General features: G+C 42.7%; 1 protein-coding gene across 13 annotated transcripts in view; it reads right to left on the bottom strand.

Annotated features, from left to right (window-relative positions):
* Nucleotides 1-26228, bottom strand: part of MPDZ (multiple PDZ domain crumbs cell polarity complex component) — a 333366-nt gene that overhangs the window by 155505 nt on the left and 151633 nt on the right. For 12 of the 13 annotated variants that reach the window (XM_063914044.1, XM_063914045.1, XM_063914055.1 and 9 more), the window contains 6 exons: nucleotides 18244-18414; nucleotides 13338-13427; nucleotides 8087-8272; nucleotides 6248-6457; nucleotides 5599-5715; nucleotides 4735-4893 (listed from right to left, as the gene is read on the bottom strand). In XM_063914044.1, the coding sequence (XP_063770114.1) occupies nucleotides 4735-4893; nucleotides 5599-5715; nucleotides 6248-6457; nucleotides 8087-8272; nucleotides 13338-13427; nucleotides 18244-18414 (933 nt within the window). The remainder of the gene's footprint in view (nucleotides 1-4734; nucleotides 4894-5598; nucleotides 5716-6247; nucleotides 6458-8086; nucleotides 8273-13337; nucleotides 13428-18243; nucleotides 18415-26228) is intronic. The other variant, XM_063914050.1, reaches the window with a different exon arrangement.

Genomic DNA, 26228 nt, shown 5'->3' on the forward strand with positions numbered 1-26228 from the left:
GCCGAGTGGATGGTGTTTCATTACTAAACTGGCTTTGTGAATGTGGACACAAGGTGTCCAAAATAAAAATGCAATGGTGTAAAAAGCATGTTGATTACTTAGGTTTTGTGCTCACTCAGGGAGAGAGGAAAGTCAGTCCACAACGCATACAGTCTGTATTGGGCCTGGTCACCCCAACTACCCAGAAGGAACTACTGTCCTTCCTGGGTATGGTAAATTACTGCAGACAGTGGATATCTGATTGCTCTTATTATGATAACATTTTGAGACAAGCCACACTGAAGGACAAACCTAAAACTGTACAATGGTCACAAGAAATGTTAACTGCATATGAAAGTTTAAAATGTATGTTGATGAAAAGTCCGGCACTTGGCCTCCCCAATTATGTACTACCTTTCCATCTATATGCAAGGGACAATTGTAAAACCATGGCGGGGGTGCTCACACAGTTTCATGGAGGGAAGTTGCGCCCCGTGGCATTTTTTTCCCAAAGTCATGCCAGTGTCTGTGCAAGGTATGCCTGCCTGCCTCAGGGCTTTGGCAGCCTGTGCAATGGTTGCAGAAATGGCCACTACCCTCACTTTAGGCCACATCACAGTACTCCACACCACACATGATGTCCTGGCAATACTTAAAGGCTTACACACACAGCACATGTCAGCACAACGCCTTAGTGGATATGAAGTACTCCTTTTGAGTAACCCTACCCTTACCATTAAGTACACTGCTAGTTCTTCTGGCCCTGCACCCATTCTCAATGCCCTTTTAGGCTTGAAAGGTCCTGAGGATGAACCACCCGACCTACATGACTGTGCTGCTTCCATTGACGCTGAAACTTCTCCCAGACTTGACATGTCTCCCGTTCCCATACCAGGCGCAGACATTGTTTTTGTTGACGGCTCCTGTAGTAGGCCCAATGACAATACATACCAGGCTGGCTATGCCATTGTCACCCTCCCTGACACTGTGTTGGAAACCCTACCAATACCTTATCAGTCCGCGCAAGCTGCAGAACTCATTGCACTCACTAGAGCATGTCCCTCCCTTGACAACGTCCATCTGCTCACTCAACTTCAAGCTGCTGCGACAAATACTGATCTCTCCGACTGGACTTACCCAATTCTGCAGAAAAAATCCTAAATCAGGATTAATCTGCAAAGAGGGGAAACCCTGTATACCCCAGTCCAGTGCCCCTTTGCTCGTTGCCCAGTGCCGTGGTGTTGGTCACCGTGGTGAAGCCACAACACTCCTCCTACTAACCAATGATTTTTATGTTACTAATGCCAAATCACTTGTGGACCAGTATGTTAGCAGATGCATCACTTGCCTCAGGAACAACCCTAATAAAGCTAAACACCAGCATCTTGAATACCCCACAGAAAACTCTAGGATACTCACCCTTTGAAATACTAATGGGTAGACCCTTTTCCTACACCCTGGGCTAAGAAACCACTAGTAGTACAGGAAGGAGATCTAGAACTCATCAGAGAAGAGTATGTCAGGTCCCTGATAACAAAACTGAATGAAATTGAACATGAGGTTGTTTGTAAAAACCCTTTGAATCCACAGGAACCTACACACCCCTTTAAAGTCAGAGACAGAGTCGTGGTGAAGGTGCTCCCCAGGAACAAGAGCCCAGGAGACTTCACCTATGGTCCAGAGACAGAGGTCGTAGCAGTTACCCGAACAGCAGTCCTGACAGAGGAAAGTCCTACCTGGATCCATGCATCCCGAGTAAAAAAGGTTCCTAGACCAGACCTAGAGAGGGAAGCAAGTGATTCCAGTGAGGTACGAACCGGGGCAGACAGCCCTGACCTCCCACCTAGCGAAGAAAGAAGAACAGAAGAAGATGAGGAACCTGTCCCCTATCTCTATCCTGGGGACTATCTCGATAGCCCTACTGGCCCTTATTCACCTCACAATATGTGAAGTCGACATCACACAAACAAATGGGATCCCCACCTTGTGGTATAATTCCTCTAACACACACGTAGCCACATATATCCTTGACTATTTTATGTTCCCCAAAATTGCTGATGACAAATATTATATACAACACAGGAGGAAATCAGGAATGTCTGAGACAGTATATATTTGTGTTACTGACGAATGGTACTATGACATTAGATATTATGGATCTAATTGTAATTCCTGGGAAGCTGTGGGGTGGCAAGCAGGATACTATAGTGCAAGACAAAGGTTTTATTTGTGGGACATGTATAAAAACCCAAAATACCAGCCTAAAATTGCTCCCCAAAACAAACCTTTAAAGCCCCATACTGCCACTTTTAAAGATATGGTGGCTATTACTAACCCTACCTTTGAAGACACCCTAGCTATTGAAACTGGTTTCTCTGACATTAATTTTTGGTTGGAATGGATGAAGTATAGTGCTAACAAACACAATAAAAGCAACTGTTATGTCTGTGGCAAATCTAGGCCCCACCTAGGTACAGTGCCCCTTAATATACCCCTAGAACAGGAAAATTGTTTTTTTTTCAGCCTTTTTAATGACACCAAAACAAATGACAGTCAGTGCGAAATGTGGAAAAGGGAATATCCCATATTGTCAAAAAATCCCAACCCAGGAAGCACCATAACCATATATCCTGGAAACTATACCTGTTATACATCTAACACCACCACAGGGAGAAATTTAAAAACCTTCCCACCAGGGTATTGTGCAAATAAGCATATTCATACTTGTAACTTTAATTCTTGTAGGCATTATAGTTTATTGTGTAATTCCCTGTGGAAAGAAACTTACCTCCAAAGGCATTGATAAGGCCCTGATGTATTATGATATAACCACCAGTCCTGTCACCTCCTCTGATAGTGAGGGACCCGACGATTATGTCCAATATCTCAAGAACTGGAGGAACAAGAAAGGAGCCTCACTCAAGAATCATGTCATATAATAATCATGATTCTAAGAGGGGATTGAAGGGTTACCTCTTCTGTCTTGGTACATATTACTTTTTATATGATCAGTTTCCTTGTGGTGGTTACAGTATAAAAGTGAATATTTCTATTTCCCTAGTGAAGGGTTAAAACATGCTATATGAACTCTTATGTGTTTGCATGGATGCGTGCTGCCCTGTGCTAGGTGCCTTTGTCTCTCATACAGATACCAGGCCTGTGTGGGTCTGGCATCCAAGGTCAGTTCCATACCAGATGAAACTTGTTCTTTCTACCCAAATATACTGTGTTACAAAAACTTTGTTAAATGTTTGAGAAACTTGTAGAAAACCCATATATGGACATCCGCCTTTTCTGTTCTGCCTGGTAACTATTAACGAGCCAATGGGAGTGTAACGACATGTCAGTTACACCCATATGCATTGTCTTATATACTTTTGTTAACTTCATAATAAACAGTGTGAATTTTTACTGCTTGTGTTGTGCATGTACCTTGTGGTTAAAAGTTTACACTCCAGACGTCTAAGAGGCCATCACATCGAGGGTTAAGATATAAGGGCAAATCCTTTCAACCCCCTTCTCGGCGGCCTTTCTCCCGCTTTTTTATGGAAAAATTGGCAGGGGTTAAATGCATCCATATAGCCCAGGAGCTATATGTGATGTATTTTTTGCCAAAAAAAGGTGTTTTATTGCGTCTCAGGGCGCCCCCCCCAGCGCCCTGCACCCTCAGTGACCGGAGTGTGAAGTGTGCTGAGAGCAATGGCGCACAGCTGCGGTGCTGTGCGCTACCTTATTGAAGACAGGACGTCTTCTGCCGACGATTTTCCGGACCTCTTCAGTCTTCTGGCTCTGTAAGGGGGCCGGCGGCGCGGCTCTGGGACCCATCCATGGCTGGGCCTGTGATCGTCCCTCTGGAGCTAATGTCCAGTAGCCTAAGAAGCCCAATCCACTCTGCACGCAGGTGAGTTCGCTTCTTCTCCCCTTAGTCCCTCGGTGCAGTGAGCCTGTTGCCAGCAGGTCTCACTGAAAATAAAAAACCTACTTTAAACTTTTACACTAAGCAGCTCAGGAGAGCCCCTTAGCCTGCACCTGTCTCGTTCGGGCACAAAAATCTAACTGGGGCTTGGAGGAGGGTCATAGGGGGAGGAGCCAGTGCACACCAGGTAGTCCTAAAGCTTTTTACTTTTGTGCCCAGTCTCCTGCGGAGCCGCTATTCCCCATGGTCCTTTCGGAGTCCCCAGCATCCACTAGGACGTTAGAGAAATTTAAATAGTTTTAGGGGTTAGTAATTTTCAAACAAACCAGATAGTTCTGTGTGGATTAACCCTTTAAACACCTACATCACGCAAATGCAGGACTGTCCTCCTCCACACACAGTACAGCAGGCAAGGGCTCCTCCACCCACCTCAGAAGCCAGGGTCTTCTTCTTTTCCCCTTATCCAGAAGACAGTGTCTTCCTTCTCCACAAAGATTAAAGCATACAGCAGCCAGTGTCTCCATACCCCAAACAGTAGCCCAAGCAGCGGCTCCCTACCACCACACAGTACGGTAGTCAGACAAACAGCTGACCCACATTCCCCACTATAACAGTCAGGTACTTCTGTATCTACAAGACTACTCAACAATACAAATGTCATTAGTATAAAATGAAGGGCCAAGAAGACCCTCAGCATTACTCATCCAAGCTGCTTCTGCTGATGTGGCCAACGAAGAAGAACTTGCACTAGCTGTCTGATTTTCTATTCTCAAAGAAAAACTATAGCATTAGAAACTGGTAATGGCTACCTCTACACATCACAAATTATATCTACTTACCCGCAAAGAGTAACTAGTTAAGTCATTAAGGAGTTCTTCATCGCAGCCACTGCCATGCAAGGCTAACATAGAAGCTTGGAGCGAGTCATCATCATTTGATGGAAAACGAGATTCTAGATTACAAACACCTGTCATGTCAGCATCCGTGGTGGTCTCCACCTACATTGGCAGGAAAGTAATTATGTAACACCATTTTAGTCACTTAAACATTATTTTTATGTTGTTTTTAAAGAAGAACCGCACAAGTCTGGTTCTGGAATGTAGAACACTGAGAAAGCCTTGAAAAATTAGTGTTTTGAAGTTGGGTAATTTTCACTGGTTCAGGTCTTGCATCATGGGGCTGATTCTGAGTTAGGAGCAAAGCAAAGAAAAAGTAACTTTGCAACATGATTTGTCCCAGATACAATACAATGAAAAGGTGCGTTATTTTTTTATTGCAGGCTACATACTGGCTGCTTTTGCATGTAGCCCACAAATGCTGGACAGCTTTATTTTCACACTGCAATTTAGATCTGAGTTTGGACACACCCCACCCAAATCTAACTCTCTGCACATTACAGCTTCCTCACCTGCAGTGCAACATGGTTTTACCAAGATTCAAAGTTTTTCATTGTTTTGCTTTTCTCAGAAACTCAGAATCAGCCCCTGTGTGTATAGTATATAAAATGTTATAGTGTACTAAAGCTGTCATCTCACTGAGCTCACTCATGTATGCCAAAACAATCAAAGGCAAGATGATCAAGACAAATAAGCAAGGATCAATGTCAGACTATAAATTCAATGCTACAAATTGGCAGTCATTTTATCATTCCAAGGTTCTAAAACTGATCAATGATCATTACTATGAATGTTGCCGACACTAACCAGAGCTAGTTCAGCATGGAAAAGGTGTGCATCACTGAGCCCTTCCTCATCATATGAGTGTGCAGTGTAGAAAGCAGAGTCATCCTTAGCAGAGACATAGCCTTCTTCTGGTGACAGCTGTAGAAAACAAGGAGTGCCCAGTTGGACTTGGTTAAACAACAGAATAGTAGGAAAGTGCGCATGCAATGGGAAAGTCCAGCAAGTTTTTAATGCATCAACTATTAGGCCTTTATATGGTGGGATGTCCCTTACTTCACATAGCAACAGATATAGGCTCAGATACTGAAAAGCTCGGGAGTGGGTATCACAAAGACAACACAGGAAAGAGAAGAATATGTTGCTGCTGTGGAATCGCCTTCTTCATAATTACGTCTCTCCGTTTTGTTTTTTCGTAAGTAAATGGTTAAGTGAATACTGCCCTATGGTACCCTTGCTATAAAATGCTTCTAACTTGTGAAAAAACATGTAGAAAATTACTATTCATCAAAATATGGCATAAAAAGGACTTGTAAAGTTAGTATGCATATCAAAATACCCCACATTCCATTATATAAAATGAATTGTATCACATGGTCTTTTAAGCAGAAGAAACTGGAAAACATTTGATAGTTGCAAATAAATGTAATATCTAATATTAAAACATTCTTACTGGCAAAGGCTTTGCAACTCCAATGTTAACTTTTCCTGAGGGTGCACCTTTAAGTGCCTGGACAGCCTGCTCTAAACTGGCATGCTCCAAATTGATCTCATTGACAAACATCAGGCGATCACCAGGCAAAAGTTGTCCATCTTGTTCTGCAACTCCTCCAGGCACCAAAGAGCGTATTACTATCACAGTGCTTGCTGGGTCAATTGGATCCTAAAGGAAATCATTGCGGCACAGACTGATTAAAATTACAATGTTACAATGTAAAGACAAATTAAAAAAATAATTATGTATAAAAAATACAATAATAGCATTCACGCTATGCTTTGTATAAATGTAAGTTTAGAATGCATAAATAATAATAATAATTATTATTATTATTTTATTTATTTAGCGCTCTTCTCTAGCAGGACTCAAAATCGCCTTACATAGCACAGAGGTTTAGTATTACAGCACAAAGAAAACAAACATCTGAACATAGTGAACATAACGGGCACAATGAGCTCAATGCAGGGTTGGTGCAGCCATTTTGATTAATAAATTCCACAGGTTACATAATCCACAGGACGAGGCATCCATTTTGGGAGCACTACATAGGTTACCCTAGGTGGAATAGGCAGCACCTAGAAGATACATACATACTTACGTACTGTAGTAATCAGTTATATGTATTTTTCATCGCATCCACAGGTGTACCATTCAGGCAGCCATCTTCGGTGCATTACTTTTTAATTTAAGCTCATGGAGAAAAACTCAAAACACTAAGAGGCTGGTGTATCAAGCAGTGAAAAATGTGGAGAAGTGTATCAGTGGAAAAGTTGCCCATAGCAACTTCTCCACTGCTCCACTCCTTCACACTTTTCACTGCTTGATACACTAACCTCTATATTTTTGTGCAATACTCTGTGGAGAGTTTGAAGTCACACTAAACATCCTCATAAAGATCACAAGGTGCCAGCAAACAGCAAAATGGCCAATCAACACAAAGGAAATGGGATGGCAGCATTAGAAACGCAACAAGTGAATTTAGTACTTTGTAAATTTTATCACAAAACTGTTAAAATAATATTAAAGTTTGCTTTATGATGAGCTATTGCAAGGAAACAACTGAAGCACACTGATAATCAACAAATAATGTGAGTGTTGTGAAAAATGCATTACAGTGAAAAAACGTCCCACAATGGCGCATCCACAGTATAAATAAACTGCAGATGAAGGCTTGTTGTTCGAAATGCATCTATCAGGTGACATCTGGAGACTTGGGGACAACAATGAGCTTTGCCTGATCAAGGAGCAGGAGCACCGGTGTCTGTGACTTTGCAGTTCCAGCTCTGTTTTATTTGGAGGAGGGTAATCGTGTGGTACATATTTGCAAGTGGCCCCTGGGGACCCACCCACTTTTGTGGTGATATATATTTTTATATATACAGTATGTTAAATGTGAGTGCAATGGATAAATACATTTTGACCTTTATTTAGCAATATTGCACTATCTTTCCTGTTTTCTGTTTGCTTTTCAGAGTGAAAAACATGGCTAGGGGAGTGTGCATTAAAATCATCTTGCCTTATAAAAATGATTGCATTCTACCACAAGAGAAGTGGGAAAAGGACATAAAGTCCAATACCTCAATTTCTGCATCATTTGAAGAGTAACAAGTTAATTTTCGTAATACTGTGTATACGCCATTGTGGGATATTTTTTCACAGAACTGCATATATTTATTGGTGGCAAAGGTGGAGGCTCCATTTTGTCTTTCACAGGCTGCAATCACAGGTGTTTACGCATATTTTAAGTAATTTTCTTTATTATATGTAAAACACATTAGGAAGTGCAAAACAAACCTGATAATCTAAAATACTGAAACCAAGTCCAAGGCTTCCCTTTTCCAGCTCAATGTTTTGTACATCAGTCTCCCACATTGCCAATGGTGATCCTTGTGTATCTTCAATGCTTGGGCTATCGTCACCAGCTGTCACATTCAAGTCATCAGTCTCTGAAGAGCCAATGGCGCCAAATTCAACGTGAAGCTAAAATCACAAGACACAATTGAAAAGTGGGCGCTACAGAATTTAAATAAATAATTATATAATAAATTAATAAACGGCAGCTCACACAGCGAGGATCTGGATATCCTCAAATTATAGGACACAAGGTCCAAAGAATTTGTATATTTTTATATATCACACTTGATATATAAAATCACAAGACACTGCTACATCATATATACAACAATCAATGTAAAACGCAAAGAGTAATCATTACAGTAGCCTATTATTCAACAAGAAAGGAATATGGAATATTCCAAACATTAAACAATATTAGTCTATACTACCTCTGTATGGCAACAAAAATGAACAACTCATATATATTTTTTAATCTCCACGAAAAGTACACAGTCAGGAATCATAACAATTCACTGAAGACAGAAGGTGGCCATGTGAACCTGTTTGATATCCTTTTGTTACATCTCTATATCTTTAAACATTTGGTTGGCTATTATCCTGATACATCAGAAATACTTTAATCTGTTGCATTCATATGAATTTTTAATATACATCTGCTTAAGATATACCCCTGATGAAGTTTCAGGAGGAGACGAAATGCGTATGTTTAAAGTGCTGTATGGTTCATCAATGAGGTCACACTATGGTGAGCTCACCCCCCCCCCCCCATATCCCATATGTGGGGTGGGCACATGATTGGAAATCGGCTCTAAAGTGGGATCAACCAAGCAGAATTGAATATTATCACAATGTAAAGATCACTCTACTCTAGAGTGTGAAACTCTATGTTTTAACACATTTTATACAAATATATTAATGTTGGCCACTTGGTCTTATTCTCTGTTTTACTGCCATGAGGGGTTAATTTGATCCCGCATCCCATTGGAGTCACACAAAAAGGGGACATTATCTTATAGGACACTGTCTAAAAAATATTTATCAATTCCAAAAGATCCTAAAATATTTTTTTTAAAAATGTTCACCAATTGTGTAAAGATCCTAAGGAGCTATAAGTACACTCCTCCTAACCCTAAAAAAAACCCTATCATTCAGTTTCAGAATTAGGTTTTATATAAGTGTGCGTTACATATTAAACACCACTGAGTGCCTTCTGGGTAATTGTTTAAAGGTATTTTATTTGTGGTCTTACTAACAGTAGACTTACCGAGAAAAGCAGCTGTTTAAAGCAAATACATACATATTTCTAGTATTTTCAATCAATTAGCACAGATGAAGGATATATATATATATATATATATATATACATATACACACATACATACATACATACATACATATATATATATATATATACACACACATATATACATACATACATACATACATACATAAAATTAAGCACTCACCATAGCAAGCTCACTTATCCTCACAACATCAATAAATAAATGATGGGGGTTTAGTTAGTGAATTGGCCAATGTACGGAAGCCTGCAAACCGCTCGCCAGGGTACCCCACCTTCTTGCAGGTCCTACACTATCACAGAGTCTCAAACATTAAAACCTGGCAACTGTATCACACATAATATAACTGCAAATATGCCCACTAGGTTTAATGTGTACCTGCCACATATCTTATGGCTTTTAAAAGGTACACTAGTCACCTGACACTGGCTGATAAATTACTAAGTAATTTATCAGCCAGTGTCAGGTGACTAGTAATTTTTGAGACTCTGTGATAGTGTAGGACCAGCAAGAAGGTGGGGTACCTTAGCAAGCGGTTTGCAGGCTTCCGTGCATTGGCCAATTCACTAACTAAACCCCCATCATTTATTTGTTGATGTTGTAAGGATAAGTGAGCTTGCTATGGTGAGTGCTGAATTTTCTGTTTGTATATATTTATGTAGGTGGCCATGGGCTACATGCATCCCCACCCTATGAGTGGTGAGTGCAGACATTGCACCCCGCTTCTGGGATGGCGAGTGCTGTGGTTTTATATATATATATATATATATATATATATAAAACGAAATAGAGGAGATGGCGCCAAGGGAGTTATATCAACGACCTACCTAAAAACGGACCCTTACAGTACTCTCCGGATAAATTACGTCAGATAACAAATACTAACATAAAAATTTATTAAAACAACATATAAACCCGACACAAATGTTCATAAGTATACAGAGTTGATACATTTACATTTGTCGCACAATTTGAACAATCAGTTTGTAGTGATGAGGAAAAAGCATAGATATATCACTACGATTTCCTCCTTCTCCTTATTGTAGATTCGGAGGTAACATCAGATAATAGATAGATAAATAACCCAACGCGTTTCGTCTTGTTCCAAGACTTCATCAGGGGTAAAATCTACAATTGTAGAACAATAAGTCAAAACAAATACATAGCAATAAGCATCTTACACTCACATATAACATGACATATTGGTATCAAAAGAACATGACATAGCTATGTCATGTTCTTTTGATACCAATATGTCATGTTATATGTGAGTGTAAGATGCTTATTGCTATGTATTTGTTTTGACTTATTATTCTACAATTGTAGATTTTGCCCCTGATGAAGTCTTGGAACAAGACGAAACGCGTTGGGTTATTTATCTATCTATTATATGATGTTACCTCCGAATCTACAATAAGGAGAAGGAGGAAATCGTAGTGATATATCTACGCTTTTTCCTCATCACTACAAACTGATTGTTCAAATTGTGCGACAAATGTAAATGTATCAACTCTGTATACTTATGAACATTTGTGTCTGGTTTATATGTTGTTTTAATAAATTTTTATGTTAGTATTTGTTATCTGACGTAATTTATCCGGAGAGTACTGTAAGGGTCCGTTTTTAGGTAGGGCGTTGATATAACTCCCTTGGCGCCATCTCCTCTATTTCGTTTCATATTTTCACACATTTAGTTCCTCCTAACAGGGAACTTAGAGGATACAGGCAGCCATATAATTAATTAATTTTAGTGTTTTATTTGAAATAGCGCAGTGGGAGAGTAATTCTTGTTATATATATATATATACACACACACTGTACACATATATTTTAATGTCAAACATTAAATATATATAATACAGTGCATCCGGAAAGTATTCACACTACTTCACTTTGTCCACATTTTGGTATGTTACAGCCTTATTCCAAACTGGAATAAATTAATTTTTCCCTCAAAATTCTACACACAATACCCCACAATGACAACATGAAAAAAGTGTTTTGAGATTTTTGCAAATTTTTATTTTTAAAAAAACCCAACAACTAAGAAATCACATGTACATAAGTATTCACAGCCTTTGCTCAATACTTTGTTGATGCACCTTTGGCAGCAATTACAACTTCAAGTCTTTTTGAATATGATGCCACAAGCTTGGCACACCTATCTTTGGGCAGTTTCACCCATTCCTCTTTGCAGCATCTCTCAAGCTCCATCAGGTTGGATGGGAAGCGTCTGTTCCCATCCATTTTCAGATCTCTCCAGAGATGTTCAATCGGATTAAAGTCTAGGCTCTGGCTGGGCCACTCAAGGACATTCACAGAGTTGTCCTGAAGCCACTCCTTTGATATCTTGGCTCTCTGCTTAGGGTCGTTGTCCTGTTGAAAGATGAACCGTCGCCCCAGTCTGAAGTCAAGAGCGCTCTGGAACAGGTTTTCATCCAGGATGTCTCTATACATTGCTGCATTAATCTTTTCTTCTATCCTGACTAGTCTCCCAATTCCTGCCAGTGAAAAACATCCCCACAGCATGATGCTGCCACCACCATGCTTTACTGTAGGGATGGTATTGGCCTGGTGATGAGCGGTGCCTGGCTTCCTCCAAACATGACTTAAAAATGATATAATGAGGGAAGATCTTTGACTCCAAAAAGTTCAATCTTTGTCTCATCAGACCAGAGAATTGTGTTTCTCATGGTCCGAGAGCCTTTCAGGTGCATTTTGGCAAACTCCAGGCGGGCTGCTATGTGCTTTTTGCAAAGGAGTGGCTTCCGTCTGGCCACTTTACCATACAGGCCTGATTGGTGGATTGCTGCAGAGAGAGAGAGAGATGGTTGTCCTTCTGGAAACTTCTCCTCTCTCCACAGTGGAATGCTGTAGCACTGACAGAGTGACCATTGGGTTCTTGGTCACCTCCCTGACTAGGGCTCTTCTCCTCCGATCGCTGAGTTTAGACGGCCGGCCAGCTCTAGGAAGAGTCCTGGTGGTTCCGAACTTCTTCCATTTACGGATGATGGACGACACTGTGCTCATTGGGATGTACCCTTCCACAGATTTGTACCTCAAGACAATCCTGTCTCAGAGGTCTACAGACAATTCCTTTGACTTCAAAGGAATCAAGTGTGGGACCTTATATAGACAGGTGTATGCCTTTCCAAATCATGTCCAATCAACTGAATTTGCCACAGGTGGACTCCAATTAAGCTGTAGGAACATCTCAAGGATGATCAGTAGAAACAGGATGCACCTGAGCTCAATTTTGAGCTTCATGGCAATGGCTGTGAATACTTATGTACATGTGATTTCTTAGTTTTTGATAGTTAATAAACAATGATCTAAAAAAAAAAATCACGTCATTATAGGATATTGTGTGTAGAATTTGGAGGGAAAAAAAGTAATTTATTCCATTTTGGAATAAGGCTGTAACATAACAAAATGTTGAGAAAAAGTGAAGCGCTGTGAATACTTTCCGGATGCACTGTACATAGAATTTTAAGCCCACCTTCAGCCAGAGTTAGACATTAATTATTGCTCACTCAAACTGCTCAAAACTGAACTTGGGCCTTATTTATCAATGAGTGATAACATTCGTTGTGAATAATAAAACTCGTTGCATATGATAAATGGTGCTTTAGCCAATTAGCTCCTGTCATTTGTTTGACAAATGACAGTTAGGAGCTGATTAACTGGAGCCCGAGTTATCATACGTAACAAGTTCACAGTGAGTTTTATCACTCATTGATAAATGAGTCCCTTTATTTTCTACATCCATTAATAAAATCCTGATAATTGTTTTAATAAAGAAGACAAGTTTTGTATTTCCATACATTAAATGTATAATATAAACAACACCTATAGGTGGTGCTTTTTCCACAAAACAAATACATTACCTGTGATTCTTTACTTGGACTAGGCTGTAATGGTGTATCTTCTTGCATCTTCAAGAATGTGGATACCTGAGCAGTGGAGATGTGGTCCCCCTGTGATGCACAATATAACATGTAACATTTTTGCAGAATATTTAATTTGCACACAAAAAAAAAAAATCAAACTCAAGAAATATTACTACTGTTTCCTTTACCCTGAGGGTATAGCATTTTACAATTGGCAAGGCAGGGGTTAAGTTTACTGTCTGTGGGAGTCCAGTATGTATATTATTGATGTGAGGTGGACAGAGAGGGAGTAGTTTAGGGTGTTTACTTGATATGATCTGTGATTTACAAATTTTCCAGTTATCTTCTGAGCTGCATTTTTCCCCCCATCCTCCCTTGTTTGGGCTCTGGTGTATGGAAAGAGCAGTAACAGTGGCTATCTTGCTATATAGTAGTTCTTGAGGTGCTCACCCTGAAAATACATGAGTTAGGCTGATTCTACCCTACTGGAGTCAACAGCACCATCAGTCCGGGTGGGCCTGTATTTGTTTCACTGGGAGGGAAATTGTGATACCTTGAGTGTTGTATGATGGGTATGGGCATTTAGACTTCCATCTTAAGCCTGTTGAGTAATAGTGGTGGATGATGAACCTGTGAGTTGAGACATTCTTTCTTTTCCATCATACTTTTCCTCTTCAAGTCTATATTCTAGTCAGTCAGATCGCTCACTTCACCACTGGGTGAAGTCTGTTTTTTTCCCCCTCGCTCAGCACACATCTCTGGGACAAACCACTATGTGTGTACCCCCCTTTAGGCCCTCATTAAGCATGAGTAGCAGATTCTGCTACTGCTATCACTCGCATGGGGGCTACACAGCACAGGGCAAGGCCATCCAGCATGCTAATGGCAGCCAGCGATGCGATCACAATTCAACTGCGTTTGCTTTGCTGATTAAGGAAAGCCCCCCCTGCATGCAAAGGCAGTTGGGCCGCAGCCATTTCCTCCATCGCAGCACATGTGACGTCACTTGGTCGCCCTGAAAAAGGCCACGTCCCATTACCATTTTCGCAGCCTCGCAATGCTGCGATGCCGCCCCACGAACGTGTCTGCCTGTCAATCTCCCTGCACGTACAGAGTGGGTCCTGTGCGTATGCACTGTGGCGAAACACTAGGATGTTTGATCGCATCTAAGTAGAGTTGGCTACTGAATAATGCCCTAAGTCAGCTGATAACCCCCATCATCTTGTATGTACTCTAGGGGGTATATTCAATTGAAGTCGAAAGCTGCCATCTGTCGAAAAGACGTCAGTTTTCGACTTTTTTAGGTCGGAAGGGGTTCCAACCTACTCAATCAAACCCCAAATTTTTTGACAAGTCGAGGAATTCGACTTGTTGAAAAGAACGTGGATCGGCGGAATAGCTGCCGATCCATGTGCTTGTGTCGAAAACAGTTTTGGCCCCCCTTTTCGACCATCTCAATTCGACTTTAAAAAAAGTCGAACTGAGATGGGGAGAGCAGCGCCGGAGACTGGAGAGCCGAGGCGGGGACGGGGAGAGCCGAGGCAGGGACGGGGAGAGCCGAGGCGGGGACGGGGAGAGCCGAGGCAGGGACGGGGAGAGCAGCGCTGAAGGATGTCACAGCCACCGCTCACAGCAGTGTCCACCCGGCTCCAGCAAGCGAGACCTCGCTTGCTGGAGCCGGGTGGACGTTGCCGTCAGCGGCGGCTGTGATGCAGGAACTGGGAGAAGAGGGACGAGAGAGGCAGAGAGATGAGGGGGGAGAGCCGTGGGCAGACGGGGGAGTGCAGCGCTACAGCAGCAGCTATATAGCCACTGCTGTAGCGCTGCTCTACCCCGTCTGCCTGCGGCATTCCCTCGTCTCCCCCCCCCCCCCCCCCCCGCATCTCAATACGACTTTTTTAAAAGTCGAATTGAGATGTCATTGAATAGCCCAGGTCGGATCCATTCCGACAAATGAATGTCGGAATGGATCCGACTTCAATTGAATATACCCCTAGGTCTTTGGTCATCTGGGGATGGCAAGGAGTGTTCTTGGATTAGTTTCCAATACAGTCATTTAGTCTGCCTCTTGACAAATCAGAACTGCAATTTGGAACTCTGTGTGTGTTATCCATGTTCTCGAACTCTATTACACTGGTCGAGTTTACAAAATGTGCGAGTTTAGTGCTAAACTCGCACATTTTGAAAACTCAGACCCTATTACATTTAACAGTTCTAGCCATGTTTGTATTTATTAAATTTAATTAGCACTTCATTGCGTTTTACATTGTAAATGTGACTTAACATTTATTAAAAAAGTGTCCAGATACACAGAGGGCTCCTCAATTGCCAGAAACGGCCACAGACTCCGAATTTTTTTTGCACCCTATAGAAAGTGAGCAGGAAATTTGATGATGTTGGGTGCCATATTACACGATGATGTGTGGTGCAAAACATGGCAGCTGCACATTTCAGAAAAGTGGATTCTGCCGGAATGTCTACTGTATATGGTACTTTATTAATGTACTATATTGTGTACACATTGGGTACAGTAACTTTAGCATTTATGACTAATGCAGAATCTTGAGATCTGTCCAACTGCAACCTGTGCATATTGAACAGTGAGTCTGGATGAAAGAATAGTGGTTGTCTTCAGCTGCAAGTCATTTGCCAGATGGCAGTGCTAAGGGGCTGAAAGTACCAGGACTGTGCTAACAGTTTTCTAAAACAGATCCAGACATCTCAAGGATTTTCTTGTAATGTTGAGCCACTTTCAAGTTATCTGCATTGTGAGGTCTGCCAGCTGTTATGAAAAGCAGTCTCTGACAGTATCTCAATGTTAATTTATGGCTGCAGACTATCCATAAGGAACAGCAATCAATAGATATAACATGTTTATTGTAGCAGAGTCCTACATATTGTGACCGAAGACACTGACATACTATAAGCTACAAAATAGATCCGGTCTTTAGGTCGATAGCACTGATGTCGACACTCATTAGGTCGACATGGTCTATAGGTCAACCTGGTCACTAGGCTGACATAGACAAGGTCGACATGGAAAAATGTCAACATGGGTTTTTCACAATTTTTTTTAACTTTTTCATACTTTACGATCCACGTGGACTATGACTGGGAATAGTAACCTATGCCGAGCACAGCGGTAGCAGAGCAAGGCACCTTGACCATGCAAGGGGATGCGGTGAACTAATTGGGGTTACCGGTCACTTTACGAAGAAAACGACACCAAAAAAAAAAAGGGAAAAACTCCTGTCGACCTTGTTCATGTCTACCTAATGACCGCGTCTACATATTTCAGGTGTCGACCTAGTCGCTGTCGACCAATAATGGTTGACCTAATGACTGTCGACCTAATGACTGTCGACCCTATGATCCACACCCGCTACAAACAATGTGGATTTTACTACACGCAGCTACTCTATTCCGAAGTTCTGTAATAAGCAATTCCAGTCTTTCTTACTGCTGTGTAGCACATTGCCTGAAAACTGGATTGTTTTGGATATATCTTTTATTTGAACTTATTATCTCAGACACTAAAGTAACTGCAATACAGGTCTCCTTATTATGTGCTGTGCGCGGCGGGTTCCGAGACGCACAAGTATTGGAGTTGGTACGCAGTACCTAAATAACGGGACTGCGAGTGGTTGCTATGGGAAAACACATAGCATGTTTTCTAACCCGGCCTCTAAACTATTCTTATGAAAATAGTCAGGTCAATTGATTCAAATTTTTGGCCGTGATTGAGCAACAAACATACAACATTCATTTATTACATATTACTAGGGATACGGTAAGTTTTTGGTTATTTCTGCTTTGCATAAGCGTGGGGTGAGTTCAACCGTTAGGTAGTTCACAATTTAATTATACATTTGCTATAAATATACTTTATGCATTCCTTATACTATTCTTGTTAGCTTTTGGCACAATTTACAAGCTTATTTACAAGAAAGGTAGTGACTAATAATAAGTAAATTAGTACATGACTAATGTATTGTTCTTAATTCAATTAATACATTTCCCCAATACCCTTACGATACGGCTGGCATTGTTTTTAATCTTTCAATTACTCACACTCATAGAAGCCAAATGAAATCAATATAGTTCGCACTAGCAGAAGTTCCACATACATTACTTATTATGGTGCTAAGAACGAATAGTGCTAATGTCTTGTGATGACCACACATATTGCAATCTGATAGATTTGCCTAATTATGAGATCTGAGAGAAATCTAACCGCGCACAGAGTACCAAATTGCAGTTCTGATGGGTCAAGAGGCAGACTACATGACTGTATTGGGACCTAATCCGTGGACACTCTTTGTCATTCCCACATGACCAAAGACCTACAGTACATACAAGATGATGGAGGTTATTAGCTAACTTCGTTTTTAATTCCACTGCACAAAGCATTTTAGAATATAAAAGTAATACATAATTTTTTCAAATCAGTTGGATGTCATGATCTAAAATTCCCTATTCTTCAGCACTGAAAAGGCTGGTGACCTGCTGACCAGGGTGACAGCACACCATAATTACATTGATTGGCAGCTCTTTCTTGATGTAGAGAGACTTAAGGGGGTACTAAACCTTAGAGAGTGATAAAATGGAGAAAGATAAAGTTCCAGCCAATCGGCTCCAAACTGTCATGTTACAGACTGTGTTTGAAAATTCCCAGGAGCTGACTGGTTGGTAGTTTCTCTTTCTCCACTTTATCCCTCTCCAAAGCTTAGTACATCTGCACACAAGTGCCAAATAAGGACCAACCGCCCTGACCACTAATAATAATGCCTGACAGATTACCATACTGATCCAGTAAGAGATGCACTGCATCTTTTCCTATAGCCTTCATAAAGGACAAAAATCAGTCAAAATCAGTAATGCATCTTTTATTTGTTATACATACTTTTTCAATCAGATGAATGTCATGTTCAGAAATGCACTTTTCTTCAGCACTGAAAATGTCAGTAACCTGCTGAGCAGGACGACAGCATACCATTGTTACACTGATTGGCAGCTCTTTCAAGATGTTTATCACATCCTTATGATTTTGACCAAGGAGCGATATTTCATTCACCTGAAAATAAAAAAAATAAAAAAGGAACACATTCCACTAATGTGTAAATACAAAGTACATAAAAAGTATACACACACACACACACACACACACACACACACACACACACACACACACACACACACACACACACGGATTTGGAAATGTTTTACTAGAATCTATCCCAGATTCATTTTAACAAAAATGATGACATTGTGCCCTTGTCTTGTGCTTTCTACACTAACAATTTAATAAGGCTTTTTTACATACTGCTAATAGGGGAACTTTTCTTCCTAAACCAACTTCCCTTTCTCAAATTCTATAGGACAACATAGATAGTGGATCATGCTAAGCAGCCAGGGCACTTAAATAATAAATGGATAAATGCTTTCCACAAAAAACTCAGCAAGGAGACAAGAACAACAGAAACATGTATTCATGGTCTGTGTCCCTGTGATCCTCAGGGAAAGTTCAGTACAAGAGGGACAGGGATAGTGTAGTGTCTAAAAAGACTGATTTTAACTAGAATATCACACCAGCACAGTGTGGACCAGTTGGTGGTAACAAACAAAACCTGTAACCACGGACACATGTATCCTGATACACCAATGGCGGGATGTAATGCCTTGCCTTGTAAGTGATTGCCCCTTTAAAAAAATGTCCGAGTTCAGCCGCCATCCCACATGGCCACTGGACTCGGGCGGCATTACATCCCGCCACAAGTCTCAATATCTCAAGTCTCAGCACGTGTACCAGGCATAAGTGTAAATTTGCATCTTATTCGTATGGCAGAGACAGTGAAACACCACTCATTCTGAACCAGAGATGCTTGGCTGGGACTTAACTGCACAGGAATTAGTTTTAAATATGTACTATTACTATGTAATAAGTAGCAGATGAAGCACAACGGAACTTGGGCCTAATTCATGTTTTTACACACTTGCCTATGCAGCTGCGATTTTTAAGGCTAAGGAATAATATTCGTTGCAAGGGACGCTACCACACAGAAGCAATCTCAAAGTCCTAGCAACTACGTACACATACGTAGAACTGACAGAATCACGAGGAACACTGACTCCTCGAGTATGTCTATGGTCACAAGGACTGGCAGTGGAAATAGTGAAGCTGGCACCATCTTTCTCTGCATACAGGATGGCAGCTGAAAGCAGACATATGCCCCAAAAACAGCCATGAGATGTCTGCATTTTTTCCAACACTCCCCATTACCTCCCCCAAATGGTTCCTTCCGGTCAATAACTCTGCGTTATAAATCTCACTGTGAGCGGCATCACAAAAATACCTTGGCACGCGCACAGTTCGACCATGACGCGCACGCAGTATGACGATAATCGCTCAGTTGCGTGAACATCGTCATTGTGTACAAGCATGAATTAAGCTCTTGGTGTGAATAAAAAAGAGCTGTCGAGACGTGGCATTGATTTAGCTAAAATGCCACAAGATCTATTTCTGCTGACCCACTCATCTGCACACAGCTTACCCAAACAGTTTGGTCTCTGTAAATTGCAGTGTAGACAGGGACAACATTGCAAGGCACGACCAAATTGTCAGATTCTGACGGCTAACTAGCAGAATCAATGGCCACTTCACCAACAGTACGTAGGACAATGTGTCCAATATATTTTAGGGAAGATGCATTAGATTTGCCCTGGAGAAGCAGTGTCCTTAAGAATATTTTTCTCCTAGATAGTTGTGAAACCAGAGTGTGCACACCTGAAGAAGATTGTAACAAATTCAAAAGCTGCTTGGTAACAGTCTCCAAAAGTTATGCCAAAGTATTAATCTGGATCTGCACATATGGGAGAAATGGGACAAAAACTGGGGGACAGGATCATACAGATATGGGAGAAAAACTGGGGACAGGATCACTTTCTAATGCTCTGGTGTTGACACTGGACTGATGAGCTGTAAATGTTCAAGATGGAAAGCAATTTTCTGATCAGAGTGTCAAGAAAATCAGCAGCAGGGAAGGAATCAGCGGATTCTGGGGAATTACTGAATTGTCTAAGGCGGTCTTTCCCTTGTTTCACTTTCCTCATTAGCTGATGAATGGTTCACCACCAACTCATTAGCAACAGTCACCAGATGCCTACTCAGCCAGAAAGAGATATGCATGACTTTGAAGGAACGACACATATGCAAGCCTTCAACTTTACTTGAAAGTTCAATAACACACTGAAACCCAACAGGCAGGTTCCAAGATGGTATGTCCTCCACATCAGAGTAGGTATGCAGCAAATAATAGGATTTTAATACCTACCGGTAAATCATTTTCTCGTAGTCCATAAGTGATATTGGGGAAAACAAGTATGATGGAGTATAGACGGGGTCCAAAGGAGCCAGTGCACTTTAAATTTCTTCAACTGGGTGTGCTGGCTCCTCCCCTCTATGCCCCCTCCCACAGGCAGTTATAGGTAAAAACGTGCCCGAAGGAGAAAGGACATATATGAGAGAAGGAATATGACAACAAAGGGTGGTGATATTTACACACCAGCACACCACAAACAATCATATAACAACCAGCAACGGCTGGTAACAACAACAGCAACAGCAGAACAGGTAACAATAGAACAAGAACCTGCAGAAATGTCAACGAGCACCCAATATCCCTTATGGACTACGAGAAAAGGATTTACCGGTAGGTATTAAAATCCTATTTTCTCTAGCATCCATAAGGGATATTAAGGGAAACTAGTATGATGGGGACGTTCAAAAGCTTCCAGAATGGGCGGGAACGTGCGGAGACTGCTACAGCACCATCTGCCAAAACTGGTTATCCTCTTTGGCCAGGGTATCAAACTTGTAGAATTTCACAAAAGTGTTCTTCCCCAACCAGGTAGCAGCTCGGCATAGTTACAAGGCCGAGACTCCATGGACAGCCACCCAGGAAGAGCCCACTGATATAGTAGAGTGGGCCTTTAGAGACTTAGGAGCAGGTAAGGCTGTCGACACATAGGCCTGTTGGATAGTAAGCCTAATCCAACGAGCAATGGACTGCTTGGAAACAGGTCAACCCTTCTTCTGCGCATCATAAAGCACGAACAAGGAATCCGTCTTTCTGATCCGAGCTGTACGCTTGACATAGATCTTCAAGGCACGCACAGAATCCAATGCCTCCGAAGGAGCAGAAGCGTCAGAACTGGATGGAACCACAATAGGATGATTCAGATGAAACACGGAGACAACCTTCAGCAGGAACTGCTGTCTAGTCCGGAGCTCCGCTTTGTCCTTGTAAAAGACCAAGTAAGGACTTTTACACGATAAGGCCAACACGTTGCGCAAAAGCAAGGGCCAGTAACATCACCGCCTTCCATGTGAGCTACTTGTCTTCTACCGTTATCAGAGGTTCAAACCAGGAGGACTGTAGAAATGTCAACACTACATCCAAATCCCAGGTTGCTGTAGGCGGCACAAAGGGAGGTTGTATGTGGAGTAACCCCTGCAAGAAGGTCTGAACTTCTGGCAACACTGCCAATTTCTTCTGAAAGAAAATGAAGAGAGACGAAATCTGGACCTTAATGGAACCCAGACGTAAGCCCTTATCCACACCAGCCTACAGAAAACGTAGGAAATGTCCCAAGTGAAACTCTGCAGGCGGATACGTGCATTCCTCGCACCAAGAGACATATCTCCTCCAGAAATGATGATAGTTTTTTGACGTCACAGGTTTCCTGGCCTGAACCATGGTTGCAATAACTTTCTTGGAAAGGCCATTGTGAGCTAGGATGTTCCGCTCAACCTCCATGCTGACAAACAAAGGTGCAGTAAGTCCGGGTAGACAAACGGTCCTTGTTGAAGAAGATCGCTCCTGAGTGGTAGAGGCCAAGGGTCTTTGACGGACATATCCTGAAGATCCACATACCACGCCCTCCGAGGCCAATACGGGGCAATTAGAAATGCATGGACACCTTGATTCCTGATTCGCTTTAGCACTCTTGGGAGCAATGGGTCGGAGGAAAGAGGGAGACCAGCTGGTAAGGCCAAGGTGACGCCAGTGCGTCCACTGCCCTCATCTGAGGGTCCCTGGTATGCGAGAAATACCAGGGAAGTTTCTTGTTGAGATGAGAAGCCATCATGTCTATTTGTGGGGAACCCTACCGGTCGATAATATGCTAGAATACGAGATGGTGGAGTCCCCACTCCCCCCGGGTAGAGATCGCGACAATTTAGGAAGTCCGCCTCCCAGTTGTCCACACCCAGAATTAAGATTGCTGACATGGCTCTTGCATTTCTTTCCGCCCAGAGGAGTATCTTTGACACCTCTTGCATGCAGGCTCTGCTTTATGTCCCTCCTTGGCGATTGATATACAGTATGCCACCGCCATGGTGTTGTCCGACTGTACCTGGATTGTGTGATCTTTGAGCAGAGGAGAGGCTTAAAGTAGAGCAATGTAGATCGCCCAAAGTTCCAGAATGTTGATTGGAAGGAGGCTTTCGTGGGCTGACCACCTGCCTTTGAACTGCGCACCTTGGGTGACAGCTCCCCATCCTCTCAGACTTGCATCAGTCATGAGGAGGGTCCAATCCTGAATTCCTAAACTCCTGCCCTCCAGGAGATTGGAGGAATGTAGCCACCACCGGAGAGAAATCCTAGCTTGAGGTGACAGTTGAATCATCCGGTGCATATGGAGATGTGATCCAGACCACTTGCTCAGGAGATCCAACTGAAACAGTCTGGCATGGAACTTCCCATACTGGAATGCCTCGTAGGTGGCAACCATCTTTCCCAATAATCTTATGTGTAGATGCACGGACACTCGAGTAGGGCTGAGCACCATGCGGACCATCTCCTGAAGTGTTGTTGCCTTGTCCTCTGGTAGAAACACAGACTGGGCCACAGTATCCAGCAACATTCCCAGGAACAGGAGCCTCTGAGTTGGCTCCAGGTGGGACTTCTGTAAGTTGAGGATCCACCCATGGTCGGACAGAAGACAGATGGCGCGGTCGATATGGAGCAACAAAAGCTCCCTGGATCTTGCCTTTATCAGAAGATCGTTCAGATAAGCGATCATACTGATCCCTTGGACCCGGAGTTGAAGCATCATCTCCATCACCTTTGTGAATACCCTTGGGGCTGTTGACAGGCCGAAGGGCAGTGCCTGGAATTGGAAGTGATTGTCCAGCAGGGCAAACCGCAGGTACGCCTGATGAGGAGGCCAAATCAGAATATAGAGATAGGCGTCATTGATATCCAAGGAGACCATAAATTCCTGTTCTTCCATGCCTGCAATACCTGCTCGCAGGGATTCCATTTTGAACTTGAACACCCTCAAATAAGGATTCAAGGATTTCAGATTCAGAATGGGTCTGACTGGCTTCGGCACCACAGACAGGTTTGAGTAAAACCCCTTGCCACATTGCGGTAGTGGTACTGGAACAATGACATGGGACTAGACCAACTTTCGGATAGCCTGTTGTAACGCAACTTGCATATCCTCCAAAGCTGGTAAGCTTGATTCGAAAAATTGTTGGGGGGGCGGAGTCCTGTCGAACTTCAACTTGTAGCCTCGAGAAATGAGTTCCCTGACCCAGGCATCCTGGCAGGAGGTCTCTCAGACGTGGCTGAAGTGACGCAGTCGAGCTCCCACATTGAGATCCCCTCGGGGAGGGAGGGCACCATCATGCTGAGGCTTTAGTGGAAACAGAACTGGTGGACTGATACTGAGAAGTGGTACTTATAGGTTTTCTGGACTTTTCTCTGGTGCCTCTAGCCGCATTGGAGGCACCACTGGCCTTCGATCAAAATGTGCGAGACCGAAAGGACTGTACAGACGGTTCCGGATAGGAACGTCTCGCCGGCGGGACCCCAGAGGGCAGAAACGTGGATTTCCCAGCAGTAACCTTGGAAATCCATGCATCCAACTCAACCCCAAAAAGCCATTCCCCAGAAAAGGGGAGGGACTCCACATTACGTTTGGATTCTGAGTCCGCAATCCACTGATGCAACCACAAGGCCCTGCGTGCCGACACCGCCATGGTTGACGTCAGAAAATTTATGTTCCTCATCTCCTTGGGGGAATCACAGAGGACACGGGTAGAATTCTGAATGTGCTTCAGGAGGGTTACCATGGTAACTAAGAGCATATCCCCTGAGAGGCCCCCCTGAATTTGCATGGCCCAAGAATGAATGGCATGGGTCATCCAGCAACCCGCAATGACGGGTCTTTGTGCAAGGCCGGCTGCAGTGTATATAGATTTTAGGGTAGTCTCTATCTTTCTATCCCCTGGATCCGTCATAGTAAAAGAGCCCGGGGCAGGCAGCACCGCCTTAGACAGGCAAGAGACTGAGACATCCACCCCAGGGGGTTCCTCCCAAAATTTTCTACCTTGAGGAGCAAATGGGTAAGTGCGCAAAAACTTTTTGGACACCTGGAATTTTTTGTCTGGATTGTTCCAGGCCTATCTGAATAAGTAATCTAACGCTGGAGATTCAGGGAAAGTGACATTGGGCTTGTTTTGTACAAAGAAAAATGACTGCTGTGAAGCAGCATCATCTAGATCCCTTAGAGCCACAATGAGGTGTTCAATACACTGAGTAGAATCGGGATCCCCACTAACGGGATCCAGGTCATCCCCATCATCTTGTATATCATCTGTGTCAGAGAGCAGAGCAGGTAAACCATGCTTCTGGGGACCTGCATGAGCACTAGCAGCTAAATCTGCAACAGCTTGTTGCAGTAGCTGAGTTTTCTGCATATTAGCAGTGAGCTGGGATGACATATCTGACATTATAGTTTTAAGCGACCCTAACCAGTGGGGCTCTGTACCCTCTCCCCCAACCTCTTCACTAATTTGTGAATATTGACTGCATTGCTCACAGGAAACAGAGTCATTAGACAATGGAGAGAATTTGGTGTGACAGATACTGCACAGCTTGTGCTTACCCATATTTCACAGTAAGCACAAAAACATACACATACATAGACAGTTATAATGCAAGCCTGCCCTACTGTATGTGAGAGGAGACACAGGGGTAAATTTACTAAGGTCCCGATTTTGACCGAGATGCCGTTTTTTCTTCAAAGTGTCATCTCGGTAATTTACTAAGCAAAAATCACGGCAGTGATGAGGGCATTCGTAATATTTTGGAAGTCCTAGGAAAAAATCACGAATCAATACACCATCGGTCAAATACGCCTGCAATTTGCTAGAAATCGGGAATTTACTAAAAAGTGCAAAACACAAACACTGCCGACAATAGCCAAACACTGCCGTGATAAAATACAAATCGTGAAAAAGTGCTAAAAAAAAACAGACCTGCTTTTTTATCCCGTGTTTGTATAGGCATGCACGGATCCATGAGATCCGTGCATGTTTTTCAGTGGGAAGGGGGGGGAAATGTTCTAAATTTTCAGAAAAAAAATTGCGTGGGGTCCCCCCTCCTAAGGCAAACCAGCCTCGGGCTCTTTGAGCCGATCCTGGTTGCAGAAATATGGGAAAAAAATGGACAGGGGTTCCCCCATATTTAAGCAACCAGCATCGGGCTCTGCGCCTGGTCCTGGTTCCAAAAATACGGGGGACAAAAAGAGTAGAGGTCCCCCGTATTTTTGAAACCAGCACCGGGCTCCACTACCTGGACAGATAATGCCACAGCCGGGGGTCACTTTTATACAGTGCCTTGCGGCCGTGGCATCAAATATCCAACTAGTCACCCCTGGCCTGGGTACCCTGGGGGAGTGGGAACCCCTTCAATCAAGGGGTTTCCCCCCCAGCCACCCAAGGGCCAGGGGTGAAGCCCGAGGCTGTCCCCCTCATCCAATGGGCTGCGGATGGGGGGCTGATAGCCTTTGAGAAAAGTGATTGATATTGTTTTTAGT

Source organism: Pseudophryne corroboree, chromosome 1 (assembly GCF_028390025.1).
Source record: "Pseudophryne corroboree isolate aPseCor3 chromosome 1, aPseCor3.hap2, whole genome shotgun sequence".
Lineage (NCBI taxonomy): Eukaryota > Metazoa > Chordata > Amphibia > Anura > Myobatrachidae > Pseudophryne > Pseudophryne corroboree.